The following is a 21,758-nucleotide window of genomic DNA, read 5'->3' on the forward strand; positions in this document are numbered from 1 at the left end:
AATCACCATTAGCATTCTCTACCCCCTGTTACCTCCTCTCATAATACCTACATATTTAATAATCACCTCTCATTTTCCATCAAACTCTAAATTCTCTCTCTAGGTAGATAGATAGATAGATAGATAGATGGATAGATAGATAGATATAATATAGATATATTAGTCTCTATTCTATCTATGTATCTATTCATCTGTCTGTCTCTACCAAAAACCTAATTAATTTTTCAACAATTCATCCAGTAAAAAAATCTTTATTTAGAAAGAAAGCATTTTGTTAAATCCAAACCACTTAGAAACTTTTTGTCTGTGTGGTGTACTGGTATCATTGCAACTCTGTGTAGCTCTGCAATATGCCACTGGGTCTGTTGAACACCTCGAAGAAGAAGGCATCGATGTCATCTCGCCTTTGCATATCTAAAGAATATAAGACCAGCAAACACACACACACACACACACACACACACACACACACACACACACACACACACACACACACACACACACACACACACACACACACACACACACACACACACACACACACACACACACACACACACACACACACACACACACACTGCCTACACCTTTCTTTCTCCATTAAACTCACTTTTCATTACTCTTGTTCCCGTAAACTAACTCCCATCAGTTCCTTTTCCTTCCTTCACACACACACACACATACACACACTCCAAAACTCTCTCTCTCTCTCTCTCTCTCTCTCTCTCTCTCTCTCTCTCTCTCTCTCTCTCTCTCTCTCTCCATGTACACAGTATCTGTCTATCTATCTGTCTATCTATCTATCTATCTACCTATCTATCTATCTATAGTGTGTGTGTGTGTGTGTTGCCACCAGGCACACTCAGCATGAAAATAATTTTCCATTAAGGTCTCCATCAATTTCCTCGTGCCCTCAAGCCCTCCCTCCTCTCCATCATCATCAACTTTTTTCTCTTGTCTCACAACAAAAAGCTTGCATTATACCCCACCCCCGCTTCAAGTACAGACAATAACACTAAACCCAGCCACAGTAATTCCCACTCCTCCCTCACACCGTCCACATCACTTCCCACTCCTCCCTCACACCGTCCACATCACTTCCCACTCCTCCCTCACACCGTCCACATCACTTCCCACTCCTCCCTCACACCGTCCACATCACTTCCCACTCCTCCCTCACATCCTTCCGTCCCTCTCACCTCTCTCCCTCACTGCCCACAGATGGAGGCGTCCACGGCAGAGACAGTGGTGCTGGAGGGCGTATCTGAGGCCACGTCAGGAGTGTTCAAGTGTGAGGTGATGGGTGAGGGACCTTCCTTCAGAACAGCCGTCAAAACCAAGTATATGGGCGTGGTGGGTCAGTATTTAGGGTGCCTTTTTATGAGTATGTTTTATTTTATTTTCCTTTATTTCCTCTCTTTTAAAGCCACCATCCTTATACAAATATGACCTGTTACTGCTCCCTACTACTACTACTACTACTTCTCTCTCTCTCTCTCTCTCTCTCTCTCTCTCTCTCTCTCTCTCTCTCTCTCTCTCTCTCTCTGTATGGATAGATAAAGAGATAGATAGAAATACCTAGGCTGATAGATACAGATATAGATACAAATAAAAACTTGGGTGTGATGAATTTCTGAATGAACTGTATGATTTTTTGCAATTTTATTTTTGGTACTCTCAAACGAATGTACTGGTGTTCAAAGAAGGGGAGACGTGCACCTGGTGGGTAATATAAAGCCTTCATTAACCCCTTTACTATAAATCGTCTTCCTGAGCTACGTAAATTCGTCTTAGAGCGGCACCCTTACACCTACAACACAGAAAGAGAGTACATTTTACACGAAGCCTCCTTTCTCCTTTGCTTCACGTCCCCATGGAAATCACACAGCACTGCCTCGCATCTCCCCACGCCGTCTGGACTTCTAAAACTGAGTTAGGATGATGGATGCTCCTTTCAGTCATACTCTTCTTTCATGCGCCCTTCTTTCATTTATATTTTTCCTTACATCTGCCCGCTTTATGTATGATTTTCTTACATTTGTCTTTCATTTATAGTTTTCTTACATTTGCCTTTGTGTCATTTAAACATTCTTTCCATTTGTCTTGAAAATATTTTGATTTTTTAAATTTGATATCAGACTGGTTCGCTTTGTCGTGAGTCCGGTAATGTCATGTAGTGGTATAATCTTCCTATCCGGACGATTCTATTCAGCTTAGGATGGAGTTAGTATCTTAGTACCTCCAGAAGATTGCATTCAACGCAGGAGACTTGATTATGTTCTTTTTTTTCCCGGACGATTTTAGTCAGCTTAGGAGACTTTTGGAATTCTGAGGAGTTAAACACAGCAAGACTGAAATATAACACACGTCCTCACAACAACGAAATCTTAACTTTTCTAGCCAGAGTCAATTTTTTTTTTTCTTACGAGTAGACTCTCCATTTGCTTTTTGTTTAGGTTTATGACTCTTGGCACAGACTTGACAGTTCGTTTCCTGAGGCCCTGCACTCCTCTTACGTGCCTGACACCATCACATGTCATCGCTTCGGCACTAAAATCCACCGTCTATATTTCCTACATCATAGAGCTGTCATTAATAGAATGATGGTATTAACGGAGATGCTTTTATGGCTAACCTAATGAAATTCTCCTTCCTAATTAGTTCCCAGCTCCAGTCTGCCATCTATCTCACGTCCTTTCCAGCAAGCAGTTCAGCACTACCACATGACCACTCTTCCTGTACAATGATGCCTTTTTGTCTGTTCTTACTACAACAAGACGATTTGACTCACCATACAGGATAGCTTTCAAACTGAAGTGAGTATATACAGCCTATACCAACCCTTCACAAGTTCCTTCCTAAATTGTTAAGAGATAGAAAAAAACGAAGCTGGAAGTAAAGGAAGTGAAAGAACTAATGAGGAAAGAATAATGGAAAAATAAACTGGAAAAATGAGAAAAGAAATGCGACTGAAGACAACTTTAGATTTAGAAATAGCACGAGTACATATGAAGTACAGAAAACAACAGGTCTATTATAGTGACCCATGACGAGGTTATCTGTTGGAAAAAGCCATGTCTAGTAAGAGTCAACCATCAAAGAGAAAAAGAAAGACAGGTGAAGAAGGATGCAAGAAGTGAAGGGAAAGCAGCGAAGACGTAAAAGAAACCTGTCGAAAGTGTGGGTGTTGATGAAAGTGGTGGCATGTGAGATAGGTCCCCATTATTGATGGTGAGAAGGACGGAGAATAAACTGGGAGATCTTAGAGGTGGAGATGTGGAGATTTAGGTCAAGTGTCAGATAAGGGATGCTGATGAAAATGCGTTATGAACCTTGTGTGTATTATGAGCTAAAGAGGTACCCATTATTGATGAGGAAGAGGATGGGGAAGTACAAGTAATAGGGAGATGGGAAGTGCTCGAGGAATGAAAATATGAAGAATTAAGATGAGTTCCAGATGAGACAGATTGATGAAAAAGCATGTGTGAAAGACCTCGAGGGCGTAATCAAGAAAATGGGTCCTCTTGATTGGTGAGTGGGAGAATGAAGATTAAACAGGATAATAGGGAGTGAATGACAGGGGGGGGGGAAGTAATAGCTTGGAATTATACGTCAGTGCTTGGTGGGAAGGAAGAGATAACTGAGATGGATGGGATAGCAGTTCTGTTAGTAAGTAAATAAGCTGGTAAATAGCCTACGAATATAGATGGGAAGTAAAAAAGGAAGGAAGATGGCAAGAAGGAAAGAAGGACGAAGGAAGGAAGAAAGGAAGGAAAGTAAGTTAGCAGGCAGTTAGGTAGGTGGATAGATCTATCTATCTGTCTGTCTATAGCCAGACCCTCTAATCCCGTACGGGGTGCCCACAAACAAATCGCCTCCACGTCTCCCTGTCCTCTGCGATTTCACTGCCCTGCTCCCAACTCACACCCCCCTCTCTCATATACCTCTCCACTCCATCCCTCCAGCTCATCCTCGGCCTCCTCCTCCCTCTCCCCCCCTCCACATCACTAACATACTCTCTCCTCGTCAGTCTCTCACCCTCCAACCTCTCCACATGGCCAAACCACCTCAGTGTGTACCTCCTAACGCTTCCTACCACATCCACATCCACACCACAGCGCTCCCTTATATCTTCATCTGTCAGCCTGTCTCTCCATGTGACTCCAAAAGCTCCTCTTAAATAACTCATTTCCACTGCTCTCACTCTTGACTTGTGTCCTTCCAACAACGTCCAAGCTTCACTTCCATACGTTAGAGTTGGTATCACAATCTCTATCTATCTATATACCTAGGCTGCTTCCCCCAAGGAAAGGGAGGTAGCCGAGACAGGACGACTCACTCTCCATTTACTCATCCATTCAAACACATTCATTCGCATCTTAGCCCCAAAGGGGAGAACGGACAGATCCTCACCGCACCACACCGCACAAGGGTCAACTGGGCAATGCAATCAGTGACATCCGCAGCAGGGCCCGACAGCAGAACTGGTTTACCCCTGCCACATCATAACAGACCCATCCCCTTACCCGCACCTGACCTGACTAGCTGATCAGACCAAATGCGGGAGAATATCCCCTCAGGGCTGCGTCATCACTTATTCATTCACAATTTCTCTCCATTTATTTCTGTCACGCACAGCCACTCTTCCTTGCTCAACAGACATCCCTCTCGCATCCAGCGCTCTCTTCACACTGTCCATCCATCCTATTCTGGGTCTTCCTCTCAGCCTTACACCTCTCACATCAGATCTAGTTATCTTTTTCACCAATCGCTCATTATCCATTCTCTCCACATGCCCAAACCATTGCAACACCCTCTGCTCAACTCTACCAGCCATCTCCCGAACAACTCCAGTTCTCCTTCGCACTTCATCATTTCGCACCCGATCCATACGCGTCCCCACACATACTCCTCAGACATCTCATCTCCATTACATTCAAACTTTTCCTCTCTGCTACACCCATATTCCATGTTTCAGACCCATATAATGCAGTCGGTACCACAACACCCTCATACAGCCTTCTCTTTACATCCATTCTAAGCGAACGACATTTAAACACTTTTTCATTCCTCCCAGCACCTTTCCTACTTCATTTATTCTAAACTTCACTTCTGCATCTATTCTTCCATCCACAGCAACATGTGACCCTAGATATTTAAAACAATCTACCTCCTCAAGCAACTCACCATTCAAAACTATATTCATCCCCCTACCATCTATCAACCTCGTACACTTCATCACTTTACTCTTATTCTCATTTACTTTCAATTTCCTCCTTTCACACACCCTTCCAAACTCCTCTACCAACTCTCTCAATCTCTCCTCTGAATCAGTCACCAGTGCAGTGTCATCTGCAAACAGCAGCTGCTTCAGATTCCACTCTCCTCCATCAACATTTACCAGACTCAGACCACCTAAAACTCTTGCATTCACCTCCCTTACAACACCATCCATGTAAATATTAAACAACCAAGGCGACATCACACATCCCTGTCGCAGCCCCACTCTCACGGGAAACCAATCACTCACAGCATTTCCCACTCTTACACACGCTCTACTATTTACATAAAAACTTTTCACCCCTTTTAGTAACCTACCATCAAGTCCATACAATCTTAAAACAGTCCACAAAGCCTCCCTATCAATTCTATCATACGCTTTCTCTAAATCCATAAATGCCCAAAACACATCCTTGCCTTTCGCTAAATACTTTTCACACACTTGTCTCACAGCAAACACCTGATCAACGCATCCCCTCCCTCTCCTAAAGCCACACTGCTCATCACTAATTACTCCCTCTCTGTACCCTCTCTAACTCTCATAATTAACACTCTACCATACACCTTACCTACAACACTCAACAGACTTATACCCTAAAGCTAGTACATTCATACTTATCACCCTTGCCTTTATACAACGGGACCACACAAGCACTTGCCCAGTCAGTTGGCACCATACCTTTCTCAAAGCACACATTCAACAATCTTACTAACCAGTCAACAATAGTCACTCCACCACCCTTCAGGCATTCCACAGCACACCCATCCATACCTGCAGCTTTCCCTGTGTTCATCTCCTTACTGCCTTCTCCACTTCCTCCTTCGTGATCAAAGAATCATTCAACTCTCCCAACACATTTATTCCTTGCACCCTTCCATCCGCCACAATCTCAGCCACCCTTTCCTCCTCTACATTTAACAATCTTTCAAAATACTCTGCCCATCTCTTCCTTACTGCATCCATCTCAATTAACATCCTTCCATCCTCTGCTTTTACTCGTTCTTCCTTCCCAGACTCTCCCTTTCGCACCCTTTTCACCTCCTTCCAAAACATTTTCTTATTCTGCTGAAAATTCTCTGTCAGCCGCCTACCCCACCTCTCATCTGCTGCCACTTTAGCATCACGCACACAGCCCTTCTCGCTCTATTCCTCTTCTCCTTATACCTTTCATATGACATCTCATCCTTCCTCTGCAGCCATACTTCATATGCACGTCTCTTCTCAGCGACAGCCATACTTACTTCCTCGCACCACCATTCACTTCCTTTTCTTACACCACCACCCACACGTCTCACACCACACACCTCTTCTGCATGCCCCACCACAGCACTCTTAAACAACTGCCATTCCTCCTCCACGCTGCCATTTTCCCGATCTTCCACTGCATGCTCCACTCATCTTTCAATTTCTCCTGATACTCTATCTTTTTCTTTCTTTATCCAACTCACTCACTTTCAAAACCTCCCTGCCACACCTAACCCTCCTAGCTCTCATCCATCTCTTACCTACTCTTAACTTTCCCTCCACCAGGTAGTGGTCAGACATACCTCCACCCTCCCCTCTCAGAACTCTCACATCCAACAATCTTCCTATTACATTCCTAGACACAACCACATAGTCCATCAAGGCTCTATCAACAACCCTTCCACCCTCCTGTCTCACCCATGTATACTTATAAATATCTTTCTTCTCAAACAGCGTATTCCCAATCACCATCTCTCGCTCAACACACATCGCTATCAGTCGTTCCCCATTTTCATTTCTTCCAGGCACACCATGCATACCAACTACGCCTTCAACTGCTACATTTCCCACTCTAGCATTCAGATCTCCCATCATTACCACATTCACATTCGCTTCAAAACTCTGCAGACACTCATCAACATCATTCCAGAAAGACTCCCTCTCTTGTTCATCCCTTTCACTACCAGGCCCATATGCACTCACAAACACCCACAACTCACGTTCAAATTTCGCTTTCACCCACATCAGTCTCGATGACACCTCCTTCCATTCGATCACACATTGCTGAACTTCCGGACTCACTAACAAGGCCACACCTTCTCTTGCCCTTCCTCTATCAACACCTGACAATCTTCCATTCACACTTCCAAACATAGATTCCCCCTTCCCTTTCATCTTCGTTTCACTCAAAGCTAACACATCCAACTTTCTTCTCACAAACATTCTCCCAATCTCCTCCCTTTTAGCCTCAATCGTACTACATCCACGCACATTCATAGACCCAATCTTCAGGGTACGGGGATAACTCCATCCCCCATCCCTTTCTCTGGCCTGTCTCTTTTTAGGAACTACAAAACAGAGGAGGGGGTCCCTAGTCCCCTCACCCCGCCCCTTTTAGTCGCCTTTTACGACACGCAGGGAATACGGTGGCAGTATTCTTCCTAACACAACCTGGCCGCAGAGTAGTAGTACCACCCCATAGTGCGGCCAGGTTGTGTCCCCCCCGCCACAGGGGGGGGTATCACAATGCTGTCATGTAGTAACTTTTTCACTTCCATGCTCCCTTCCCTGTTTCTTATCACTGCTTTCAAGGAACCAGCATCCTTTCTTCCCTGCTGTACCCTTTCAAGCACTTCACCCGCCAAACTTCCATCCTTACTCATCACACTTCCCAAGTACTCATACATACTCACATTTTCCATTTCCTCCTCATCCAGCCTCACTGTACGTTCACTGACTTCACCTCTCTCAAAGACCACCACTTTACTCTTCCATACATTCACATTTAGATTCCGTTTCATACACACTCTCCCAGACTCATCCACCAAGCCTTGCAGCTCCCCTTCGTCTTCACTTAACAACGCAGTATCATCTGCACACAACAGTATAGGGAGTTTCCAAACACTACCCTCTCTCACTAGGGCCACTCCAACATCCACTGCCCTACTTTGAATCTCTTTTATTACCCCATCTATGTACCGACTGAACAATCATGGAGACATGACACATCCCTGTTTCAACCCAACCTTCAAAGAGAAAAATTCACTCAGTTCACCATCCATACACACTGCAGCCTTAGCACCATCATACATACTCTTCAACAACTTCACATCTACTCCATATATTCTTAATACTTTCCACAATCCTTGTCTATCCACCCTGTCACATGCTTTCTCCAGATCCATGAAGGCCGCATACAACTTCTTTTCCTTCTCTAGAAACTTTTCCACTAAAGATCTAAGAATGAATATCTGATCTACACAACCTCTTTCCTTTCTAAAGCCTCCCTGTTCTTCTCCAACTAATTCCTCTGTTCTTTCTCTAACTCTGTCAATAAGTATCCTACCATACACTTTTCCTATTACACCAAGAAGACATATGTCCCTATGATTACCACACACCTCTTTTTCTGCTTTTCCTTTGTGCAAGGGAATAATTATACCTGACTTCCAATCCTCCAGAACTCTACCTTTCTCCCAGGCCAATCTGCACATCTTCCACATCCATTCAACTACTATCTCTCCCCCATGCTTCAGCAATTCACCACACACTCCATCAATTCCTGGGGCTTTCCTCAATTTGACTTTCTTCATTGCTTCTACAACTTCTATCCTACTGATTTCTTCCTGTCTTCTAACCTCCTTCCTTCTCTCAGCCATTCCCCAGCCACTTATACTCGCATTACTTCCATCCTCTAAGTTCAACAGTTCCTTAAAGTGTTCTCTCCATCTGCTCACTTTTTCTCCCTTCTCCACTAGTAGTCTACCATTTTTATCTTTCACTCCCCTGCTAACTTCACTTCCACCCTGTCTTACTCTCTTCACCTCTTTCCAGAACATTTTCTTACAGTCCCTCCACTTTACATTTAAATTCCTTCAACATTCCTCATCCACTCTCTTCTTACTCTCTCTTACAAATCTTTTCATCTCTCTCTTTCTTTCTACATATAACTCTCTCTTCCGCCTCTCAACTTCTTCCACGTCCCTATTTCTCATCCATTATTTGTATGCTTTCTTCTTTAGTGCCACAGCCTGTCTCACCTCTTCATTCCACCATGCTGTTTCTTGCACCCCCTTTCGTCTTCTCTTCACCCCACACACACTCACATGCTGCACATATTTCTTCACTGAATATCTTGCACACACCTTCCACGTCCCCCATCTGCTCCAGTTCATATTTACCCAGTCGTTCCTCCACTTCTCTCTTATATTCTGCCTTTTTCTCATCCTCTTGTAACCTTTCCACTCTCCTTGCAACTACTCCTTCCTCCCGTCCTTCCCTTCTATTTCTCCATCTTACTTGGATCTTGATTCTGGCCGCCACCAAGTAGTGGTCAGAAAGTCCACTCCCCAACCTCTATAAGCTCTTGCATCCATTACACATCTTCGCATCCTTTCATCTACACACACATAATCAATCATTGCCTTCCTTTCATTCAATTCACCACCCACCCTTCTCATCACTCGTCATGTATACCTGTGGATCATTTTGTGCCTTAAGAGGGTATTGGCCATCACCAACCCCCTCCCGGCACAAATGTCCACTAACGCACTGCCATTCTCATCTAACTCATCAGGCACACCCCACTCACCAACTATTCCATCCACCTTCACATTCATATCACCAATCAAAAACACTCTCTCATTCCTTCCAAACTTTTCCATGCACACTTCCACATTTGTCCAAGTGGATTGATATAAACACAAATAGCCAGGCAGGACGATAGAAAGGTAGACAGAATGGTTAGGAAATGGGCTGGTAGAGATTAGGTAGAGCAGCATTCCGTATGGGTAACAGACAGACTGGGGAGTAAATGGGGTAATGGGGAGTGACGAGTAATAGGCTGTGAGTTCGGCAGAGGATAGAGACAGATGTAATGGAAGGTTGGTCTGTGCACGGGTGAATTAGTGGATGAAAAGACTGTGGATGAGTGGATTGGTGGATGCGTAGACAGATGTAAGGTATCTTCAGAATTATATGAAATCACCTGTAGATATTAACAGAGCCATTACTGTGAAGTGCTTAAGTGCCATCTAATTCTGAAAGTGGTTCAGTAAGGTGCAATATCTCTCTGCCTGAAGTTCAATAAATAACATCTGTAATGCAGTTATAGCCAGTGCACGGGATATGCATACTGAAATGTTTGCGAGTATGTGGAGTGAGAGAGAAAGAGAGAGAGAGAGAGAGAGAGAGAGGAGGGAATATAAATGAGTCGGAGAAAGATGGTATGGCCCTTTCTTTATTTTCATGGCTTTTCCAGACAAAAAGGAAAAAAAAAGAAACAAGAGTCCAGCAATGAACAAATCTAATATTAAAAACGGTTGGCAGTAATGAACAGTAACAAGTGTAATATTATAATAAAACTAATAACCAGAGCACACAGCGAGGGTGTACCTCCAATAGCACAGCACAGTCTTTCTACCCCATTTTGATTTTGAACGACTTTTTTTCACCCAGGAAGGATATTATTGATCAATAAGTATAATATAATGAAAATAATAATAGCAAGAGAACACAGAGAGAGTATAGCACCAGTAATGCAGCACCATCCCCCTCTATTCTTCCTGGCCTTCAACTTTTCCTGTCAAAGTTTTATTCACTTTTACCTCTGAAAATCCTCCACCTTTATTCTAAATTTCGCACAATTCTTTCCAATAGTTTTTCCATAATGTTGCTACCAGACAGACAGACAAAGAGAAAGACACATAGCCATAGTGTGGCACTCATTGGAGCACATCTCTCCGACAAGGGCAACATCATTTCCAAACCACTCTTCGTAATGGGTTAGGGTTTCTCATCATTGATTAGGGTTTCGCAAAAAGTGTTTTCCGGATCCAGAATCTGTATTACGATCCTGATCGGTCCCAAAACTTAATCGATTGATCCTTGGGGCATAGGCTATCAATCCACCAAAGTTGGTCCAAATCTCTTTAAGTTTTTGAGTAATCATGCTAACAGACAAATAAGCTAACAAACAAGCAAACAAAAAAGTTAGTCGATTGTTCCCAGGGACATGGGCTATCTATCAACCAAATTTGGTCCACATCTCTCTTTTAGTTTTTGAGGAATCTTGCAAACAATCAAACAAACAAACAAACAAACAGGGAGTGAAAACATCCTTTCCTTGTCGGAGAGAACAATGGAGAACAGAAATATAACCGCATTGGCTGTGGTAATAATCAGCCTGATCTTTTTTTCCCTTTAAGACTGGGATGAAGAAAAATAATGGAGTGTGTATATTATACGCTACTGTATATATATATATATATATATATATATATATATATATATATATATATATATATATATATATATATATATATATATATATATATATATAAAATGTTTGTGTGTGTGTGTGTGTGTGTGTGTGTGTGTGTGTGTGTGTGTGTGTGTAAAAGACTAACATTGGTGGATACAGCTAACGATATACATTTTCATCATCATCAGCCTGAGTCAGTTCACTGCAGGACAAAGGCCTCTCCCATCTTTTTCCACACTGGTAGCCTCTTCCACCAAGTCCCAACGAATCTCAAATCCCATATCACCATCTCGTCCTCTATCTGCCTCTTCCTCTAACTCCATCTCTGGCCTGCCACTCAATTACCCTGGTTGTTCACCTTATCTGTTCTGCGAAGGACATGACCCGTCCACGTCCATTTATGCATTTTGGGTGTAAGGATTATGTTCTCTACTTTCGTCTGTTCTCTTTTCCAGGAAGCTCTCTTTTTATCTTTCCATGCGACCACTAACACGAGCCTTTCTACCCGTCTCTGAGCTCAGACAAATAGATTAATAGATGAAATACAGACTGAATGATTGATAGCCTGAAAGAGAACTACAGCACAAATATATAATGTTTGTATTTGTATATACGAATACAAACATTATGGATTGGTAGATGGACAGCCAAACAGACAAGTGAAGTGAAATACGGACATATGCATTTCATGTTTGCAGGGAAAAATGAAGAAATTTTGTTTAATTCTTTCAAAGCACTTTTATGGTTCAGACCAATTTGCCTTGTCTGCGCTCTCTCTCTCTCTCTCTCTCTCTCTCTCTCTCTCTCTCTCTCTCTCTCTCTCTCTCTGTCAGAGAGAGAGGAAAGTATGGTTAAGAAAGGCTGGAATGACAGACAGACAGACAGACAGAGATTCTTTAAGCAGACTATAATACAGTCCTGGTCAAATAGCTCCTGTACAGTCTCGAAACAGCTTGAGGACCTAATGAGACAGGTAAAACTTCTATGCAATAATAATAATAATAATAACTAAGTGGGATGGAATTCTGCTTCACCAGCCCAAATCACAAGGGAGTAAGAGAATGAAAATCAATACTTCACTTCCTCCTTTCAAAAGCGACTGGATAATAGAAAACATGACGTTATACAGGGAAAGCTTCTTGCAGGCTAGACTTACAGTACTCATGCTGCACAGTCCTTCAGGTATACAGCATCTCAACTCTGTACCTGTCTTCCTCAGTCTGTATTTCCTTCTGCTTATGATCTCCCTTCTTTCAAGCGTACAGTGTCCAAATATCTCGAAATGAACGGATATTGAATAAGGCTCCTTTTTTTTTTTTTTTTTTTTTTGAGGGAACATTTTTGCAAAGATCAAGTTTTGGGTTCCTTCCTCGTTGCATATAAAATACTGTGCACTACGAAGATAGATTTGTTTCTTTAATTCCTCCACTTCCAAGGGCAACACCCAAGCCGAATAAAATCGCCTGGTGTCACAAGAATAAATCGACACACCATCAGACTAAATGGGTTGATAACTGAATCATTGTTCCATAGGCTATTTTGTAATGTACGAATGTAAACACAATTATTCAGAATGGTACCTATTTAGCCTTAGCATTATTGTCGAGTCACACTGGGGTCATATTCCAGCTACTGCTAGATCGCTGGACCCCCATATGTGGGCGCAAAGTAGGCAAAGTTTATTGATCTATTTTCAAATTGTTTGCCTTCTAAGAGACGTTTTCTATGGTTCATATTTTAGAGAAAACGTGTTTTCATCTGCACACCCTGTTTTCCATTCTTGGAGGTTAACATGAGCATGGGAGGTGGGGGGGGGGAAGCCTCAGTAATTTCTTCAAAAAGCCTGGGAAGCGGTAAGTTTAGTAGTAATTTACAATTGTTTTATGTGTCTTTATCGTGCAATAAAAGTCTTACATTATAGATGGAGGTTTCATTAATAATAAGAGAGTCTGGTTACCATTCCATTTTACATATTATTGTAGTAGCATATGAAAATTCGTTGCTTATTTAAATGGGCATCATGGAGCCCACCCAGGCTAATCACCCACGAAAAATTAATATTGGGGTAAATTGGAGCTAACACTCATTAATATTGTGGCACGTATGATTTATATTTATTTTGGGTGATTACTATACTTAGTGAATGTACTGTGGTGAATAGGGGTGCTCATCATCCACTCACTCAGTGTAGAGATGCCATATGATCTATGCACTGAGTGACAAGCCAAATGGTTTCCTGTACCCAGGAAACCATTTACTACGCTGGGTGGTAACCATATAACCGGGGTTTTTGGCAGGGTTAAGTGTCCCCCAGATTCCTCTATCCAAAATCACTTAATCATGGCAGTTGTTTCAGAGAGCCTCGGAGGACCCAATACCTACCCAGGGCCCCAACCAAATGGGCAGACTCGCGTGGCCATGTGTAATGTGAGAGGTGTGAATGAGGAGAGCAAGAGGGTGGAAGTGGTGAATGTGTTCAAGTGTGCAAGATATGCCGTGATGGCATTGTGTGAAACAAAGACGAAAGGGTGTAAAGTGGAGGAGTGGGAGGGTGTGAAATGTGTAAGATCGGGCATGAATGGGCGAGGAAGATGCAAGGAAGGAGTTGACTTGTTGATGAATGAGTTGTGGCAGAATGGAATGAGAGATTACAAATGTGTCAGCTCCAGGTGTATGTATGTCAAGTTCATGCCTGAGAAAGTGAAAGTTGCGGTAATTGTAGAGTATGCACCGTGTGAGGACAGGAGTGAGAAAGACAGGTTTTGGGATGAGCTGGATGAAGCAGTGGGAGAAATGCCCAGGAGCTATAAAGTAATCGTAATGGGGGATATGAATGGAAGAGTAGGCACTGGTCCTGAGGATGACATAATGGGTTGTAATGGTGTACTTGGAGAAAATGATAATGGGGAGCGACTGAATGATATGTGTCAGGAAAGGAGGTTGTGCATTTGTAACTCGTATTTCAAACACAAAGATGCACATAAATATACATGGTATAGAGGGAACGGGGATCGTGTTGAAAGAAGCCTGATTGGTTACGTGCTCGTAGAGAGGTCCATGATGGGAATGGTTCCTGATACGAGGGCTGTGAGAGGACGATGTGGAGGTCTGTCAGATCATATGATTGTGGTATGCAAGATCAAGCTGAGAGGAGTGAGGTGGATCAGGAGAGAGAGGAGCAGTCAGGGAGAAAGACTGAAAGTTGAGAAGCTGAGGATCAAAGAAATGGCAGATGATTACAGGACCAAAGTAGAGGAGGAGTTAGAATCAGTGAACTGGAATGAAATGGATCTGGACAGCTTGTGGAATGCACATAGGGATTGCTTAGTTAGGATTGCTGAAGCAGTGTGTGGTGTGGCAAGAGTAACAGCAAAGAGGAGAGGTACGGCATGGTGGGATGAGGAGGTTAAGAGAGCAGTGGAGGAAAACAGGAAGAAGTGGCTAAAGTGGTTACAGGAAAGGGTTCAGTGAAATAAGAACTGAATATATTGAGAGAAAGAAGCACGTAAAAAGACTAGTGAAGAGGAAAAAGAATGAGGTAAATGATGATCTAGGAAGAAAAATGGATCCAAACTGCTCTGGAAATAGGAAGTTATTCTGGAATGAAGTGCGAAAATGTAGAAGTGAAAGCGAAAAGAAATATGATGGTGCCAAGGATGTAGGTAGTAAATTATTAACCTATGGGGATGAAGTAAGGACCAGATGGAAAGTATATTTTGAAAGCCTGATGATTGGTAATAGAGAGATTAGAGCGGCTGTAAACATGATTGGTTTGGGGTGTGTGCGGAGAAGGAATAGTGCCTGGAGACGTGACACTCGCACAGGTGAAGAACGTTGTGAAGCGGCTGAAAAATGGGAAAACAGCTGGGGCTGATGAGGTGTATGCAGAGATGATTAAGTGTAGTGGGGAGAGTGGAATGAAGTGCTTGTTGGAGACATGTAAGAAGGCAGGGATGAGTGAAACTGTGCCCATAGATTGGAAAAAGGCTGTGACTGTACCCCTGTACAAAAATAAAGGTGAGCGAAGTGAGTGCAAATATTATCGTAGCATAAGTTTATTTAGTGTGGTAGGAGAAGTATATGGAAGAATTATTATAACAGAAAGTAAGTGAGATATCAGAAGTCCTAGTGAGTGATGAATAGAGTGGCTTTAGGAGTAGCGGAGAATGTGTGGATCAAATATTTGCAGTGAGACAGACAGCAGAGAAGGCTTGTGAGAAGGACCATAAGGTGTTTATGGCATTCGTGGATCTGGAAAAAGCATACTACCAAGTGCACAGAGAAGGATCGTGGAAAGTTTTGAGCATTTGCGGGGTAGATGGTAAGCTGCTGGGTGCCGTCAAGAGTTTTGATGATGGTAGTGAAGCATATGTAAGGGTTAATGGGCATCTAAATGAATGGTTCACGATCGGTGTGGGCGTGCGACAAGGTTGTGTGATGTCCCCATTGTTGTTCAATATATATATGGATGGGATGATGAGAGAAGTTAAAAAACGAGTAATGGAGAGGGGATGGCGCTGGTGATGAATGGTGATGGCTGGAATATCTCAGATTTGCTGTATGCTGATTATTCTGTACTACTGTACTTGCAAATACTGGACAAGAACTTGGTAGGCTAGTACAGAGTTTTGGTGATGTCTGTGTGCGTTGTGCCTTGAGAGTAAATGAAGAAAAGAGTAAAGTGATGGTTACTGAGAGAGAAGGTGACTAGCCGTGCGATTTTACAATAAAGGGAGAGAGACTGGAACTGGTGAGAGAGTTCAAATACCTGGGTACAATGATAGAAAAGAGAGGAAAGTGTGCAAAAGAAGTGGAAAGTATAGTGACACAAGGAAGAAAAGTAGCTGGTGTAATGAAGGCCTTGATAAAAGACAGAGGCTTAAGTGTTGCAGCTGCACGAGGCTTACATGAAGGAGTGTTAGTGCCAACTTTAACATATGGAGGTGAGGCTATGGTGTGGTATAAAAATGAAAAGTTAAGAGTAAGAGCAGTGGAGACGGGACTGCTGAGGAATGTGAGTGGAGATCAGAGGGTGGATAGGATACGAAATAATGTGATTCGTGAAAAATGTGAAGTGAGGAAGTCTGTGGACACCAGAATCGAAGACAGTGTTCTGAGATGGTATGGTCTTGTGAAGAGAATGGATAACAATAGAGTGGTGAAAAGAGTATATCTGAGCGAATGTGAAGGAGGGAGGAGGCGAGGTATGCCAAGGAGAAGGTGGAGAGATATGGTGGATGAGTGTGTGAGGAAGAGAGGTTTGGAAGTCGGTGAGGCTAGGGAACTGACAAGAGATCGAGCTGGCTGGATGCATGTCGTGAGGAGAAGTGCATGATCAGGGCTTTGGCACCTCTTTTTAACGTGGCAGCGTCCTGATTGACTCTATAGGATACGTTTATGTGAAGCTACAGAACGTGGTGAATGTTCTTGGCGTATCCAATAGAGCCAGGATTTCGGCAGTGAATGGAAGCGTGGCGCATTGGACTGGGCAAAATTGGGCTGTCTGGATATTGCTATTCCTCACCCTGCCCTAGGGTGGGAAAGGAGGTCCGGATGATGTTGATGATGTATCTATCTCTGTCTATTGCCAGACGCCTTAATTTCGTAAGGGGTGGTCACAAACAAATCGCCTCCACGTCACCCTGTCCCCCGCCATTTCATTTCCCTGCTCCCAGCTCACACTCCCCTCTCCCATATACCTCTCCACTCCATCCCTCCATCTCATCCTTGGTCTCCCCCTCCACCTCACTCTCCTCGTCAGGCTCTCACTCTCACCAAATCACCTAAATGTGTTTCTGTTAACGCTTCCTATCACATCCACATCCACACCACAACGCTCCTTCACTTCCTCATTTGTCAGCCTGTCTCTCCATGTGACTCCACATGCTCCTCTCAAATAACTCGTTCCCACTGCTCTCATTCTTGACTGCTATCCTTCCAACAAGGCCCGAGCTTCACTTCCGTACGTTAAGAGTTGGTATCACAGTACTGTCATGAAGTAACTTTTTCACTTCCATGCTCACCTCCCTGTTTCTTATCACTGCTTTCAAGAAACCAGCAATTTTTCTTCCTTGTTGTACCCTTTCAAGCACGTCATCCTCTAAACTTCCATCCTTACTCATCACACTACGCAAGTACTTAAATGCACTCACATTTTCCATTTCCTCCTCATCCAGCCTCACTGTACATTCACTGACTTCACTTCTCTCAAAGATCACAACTTTACTCTTCCTTACATTCACCTTTAGATTTCGTTTCTTACCCACTCCCCCAGACTCATCCACCAAGCCTTGCAACTCCCCTTCATCTTCATCTTCACTTAACAACACAGTATCATCTGCAAACAACAGTACAGGGAGTTTCCAAACACTGCCCTCTCTCACTAGGACCGCTCCAACATCCACTGCCCTACCTTGTATTTCTTTTATTACCCCATTCATATGCAGACTGAACAAGCATGGAGACATGACATATCCTTGTTTTAATCCAACCTTCAAATAGGAAAATTCACTCAGTTCACTATCCACATGCACAGCAGCCTTAGCACCATCATACATACTTTTCACGGCCTTCAACAACTTCCCATCTACTCCATATATTCTTAATACTTTCCAACAACCTTGTCTGTCCACCCTGTCATATGCTTCCTCCAAATCCATGAAGACCGCATACAACTTCTTTTCCTTCTCTAGAAACTTTTCCACTAAAGATCTAAGAAAGAATATCTAATCTACACAACCTCTTCCCTTCCTAAAACCTCCCTGTTCTTCTCCAACTAATTCCTCTGTTATTTCCCTAACTCTGTCATATACTTTTCCTATTACACTAAGAAGACAAATGCCCCTACGATCACCACACACTTCTTTTTCCCCTATTCCTTTGTACAGGAGAATAATTGTACCTGACTTCCAATCCTCCGGGACTCTACCTTCCTCCCAGGCCAACCTGCACATCTTCCACATGCTTAAGCATTTCACCACACACTCTTCCACATGCTTAAGCATTTCACCACACACTCCTTGTGATTTCCCCATTTTAACTTTCTTCATTGCTTCCACAACGTTCATCCTACTGCTTTCTTCCTCTCTCTTCTCACATCCCTCCTTCTCCTAGCCATTCCCCAGCCACTTATACTTGCATTACATTCATTCTCTATGTTCAACAATTCCTTAAAGTGTTCTCTCCATCTGCTCACTTTTTCTCCCTTCTCCACTAGTAATCTACCATTTTATCTTTCACTCCCTAACTGACTTCATTGGCACCCTGTCTAACTCTCTTTACCTCTTTCCGAAACATTTTCTTACACTCCCTCCACTTTACACTCAAGTTCCTTCCAATGATGATTATAATTATGGGGCAGATGTCTTAGTTTTTACCTAAACTGTGTCCCTTTTCTCAAGAATGCCTAGGATGCTGTTGAATACTTGTACTCAGCACCACATAAGGAAGGTGCCACAGGTATCAACATCACACCTGACCCTTCTGATGATGGTGCCAAGTCGGATGCAGATGATCCAAGTGAAGATGTAGTTGGTGTGGGAGATGAAAATATAAATCTTCTGGGAGCAAAGTTTTTGTCAAAGCCGCCTCATATTGATATTCTGTGTCTACCTGCCTATCGAACTGTCTGTAATCAGATGCCTTAATCCCATAAGGAGTGGCCACTGACAAATCACCTCCATGTCGCCCTGTCCCTTCCATTTCGTTGTCCCGCTCCCAGTTTTCCCCCCCCCTCTCTCTTATATACCTCACTACTCCATCCCTCTATCTAATCCTCAGTGTCCCCTTCCCTCTCCTCCATCCACCTCACTCACATACTGTACACTCTCCTCGTTAGCCTATCACTCTCCATCCCCTCCACATGGCCAAACCACCTCAGTGTATTTCTCCTAACAGTTTCTGTCACATCTGCATCCACACCACAACGCTCCTTCACTTCCTCATTTGTCAGTCTGCCTCTCCTTGTAACTCCACAAGCTCTTCTCAAATAATTCATTTCCATTTGCTCTCACTCTTGACTTGTGTCCTTCTAACAAGGTCCAAGCTTTACTTCCATACGTTAGAGTGATCACAATACTGTCATGCAGCGACTTTTTTACTGCGTGTTCACCTCCCTATTTCTTATCACTGCATTCATTGAACCAGCAACTTTTCTTCCCTTTTGTACCCTTTCAAGCACTTCATCTTCCAAACTTCCATCCTTACTCATCACACTACCCAAGTACTTAAATGCACTCATATTTTTCATTCCCACACCATTCAGCCTCACTGTGCATTCAGTGACTTTATTTCTCTCGAAGACCTCAGCTTTTCTCTTCATTCACGTTTAGATTCTGTTTCTTACGCAGTCTCCCAGACTCATTCACCAAGCCTTGAAGTTCTCCTTCATCTTCACTTAACAATACAGTATCACCTGCAAACAATAGAACAGGAAGTTTGCAAACTCAGCCCTCTCTCATTAGGGCCGCACCGCCATCCACTGCCCTTCCTTGTATCTCTTTTATAGCTCCATCCACATACAAATTGAGCATCTATGGAGGCATTACGCACCCCTATTCCAATCAAACATTCAGATAGAAAATTTCACTCAGTTCAACATCCACATGCGCTACAGCCCTAGCGCCCTCATACATACTCTTCACTGCATTCAACAACTTTTCATTTACTCTCTCTCTCCCTATATATATATATATATATATATATATATGTATATATATATATATATATATATATATATATATATATATATATATATATATATGTATTATTTTCCACATGCCTTGTCTATCCATTCTGACATAATTATTCTATCACCAAATCCCCGAAGGCAGCATACAACAACATTCCCTTCTCTAAACTTTTTCCATGAAACACCTTGGGATAAATATATGAATTCACAACCTCTTCCCCTCCTGAAACCTCCCTGTTCTCCAACTAATTCCTCTGTTATTTCCTCATTTCTGTCAATAAATATCCCATCATATACTTTTCCCATTACACAAAGAAGACAATGTCTCTATGACTACCACACACTTCTTTTTCCCCTTTTCCTTTTCACGAGGGAATAAATATACCTCACTTTCAATCCCCCGAGACTTTTCCTTCCTCCCAGATCAATCTGCACATCTTCCATTTCCAATTTACTACTATCTCTTCCCCATGTTTCAGCATTTCACCACACACGCCATCAATTCTTGGGGCTTTCTCAATTTTGGATTTTTTCATTGTCTTCACTACTTCCATCCTACCGATCTCTTCCTCCCCTCTCGTCTTCCTCCTTCTCCCAGCCATTCCCCAGCCACTTATACTAACATTACTTTCATCTGTGTTTGACAATACCTTAAATTGTTCTTTTCATCTCCTCACTTTTCTTTCTTCTCCACCAGCAGTCTGATATTTTTTATCTTTCCCTCCCATACTACCTACTTTATCACCCTGTCTTACTCTCGTAACCTCCTTCCAGAACATTTTCTTACATTGCCTCCACTTTACACTCAAATTCCTTCCAAACTTTTCATCCATCCACTTCTTTCACTTACTAATCATTTCACCTCTCTCCTCTTCTCTACATATTACTCTCTGTTCCGTCTCTCAATTTCCTCCATGCCTCTGCTTCCCATCCACTCAGTATATGCTCTCTTCTTTTGTGTCACAGCTTGCCTCGCCTCTTCATTCCACCATGCTGTTCCTTGTACCCCCTTTCGTCTTTTCTTTACCCTACACGCCACCTCATATGCTGCAAAGAAATCTGTGAATACCTTGCACTTAACTCCCACCTCCCCCATCTGCTCCAAATCATATCTACCCAGTCGCTGCTCCACTTCTCTCTTATATTCTACCTTTTCTTCATCCTCCTGCAAACTTTCTTTCCTCTTTGTGTGGACTACTTCCTCCTGTCCTTTCCCCATCTATTCATCCGGCACATTTGTACTTTGACCCTCACCACTACTAATTGGTGGTCAGAGAGTTCCCATCCCCAACCTTTGTATGCTCTCACGTCCAGCATATATTTTCTCATTCCCTCATCAATACACACATAATCAGTCATTGCCTTCCGTTCATTCACCTCATTACCCACCTTTCTCATCACTCACCATGTATACCTGTGGATCATTTTGTGCCTAACGAGGGTACTGGCTATCACCACCTCCCTCCCTGAACAAATGTCCACCAGAGCACAACCATTCTCATCCACTTCTGGAAGCACACTGCAGTCACCAACTACTCCATCCACTTTCACAGTCCCTCTTT

General features: G+C 43.0%; 1 protein-coding gene across 1 annotated transcript in view; it reads left to right on the forward strand.

The window, feature by feature from the left end:
• LOC145392673 (uncharacterized) overlaps positions 1–21,758 on the forward strand; it is a 71,779-nt gene that overhangs the window by 15,606 nt on the left and 34,415 nt on the right. The window contains exon 2 of the mRNA XM_080266985.1: positions 1,222–1,357. Within this exon, the coding sequence (XP_080123111.1) occupies positions 1,222–1,357 (136 nt within the window). The remainder of the gene's footprint in view (positions 1–1,221; positions 1,358–21,758) is intronic.

The sequence above is a fragment of the Coenobita brevimanus genome, chromosome 23, assembly GCF_032717465.1.
Source record: "Coenobita brevimanus isolate Jiangsu-jjx chromosome 23, ASM3271746v2, whole genome shotgun sequence".
NCBI lineage: Eukaryota > Metazoa > Arthropoda > Malacostraca > Decapoda > Coenobitidae > Coenobita > Coenobita brevimanus.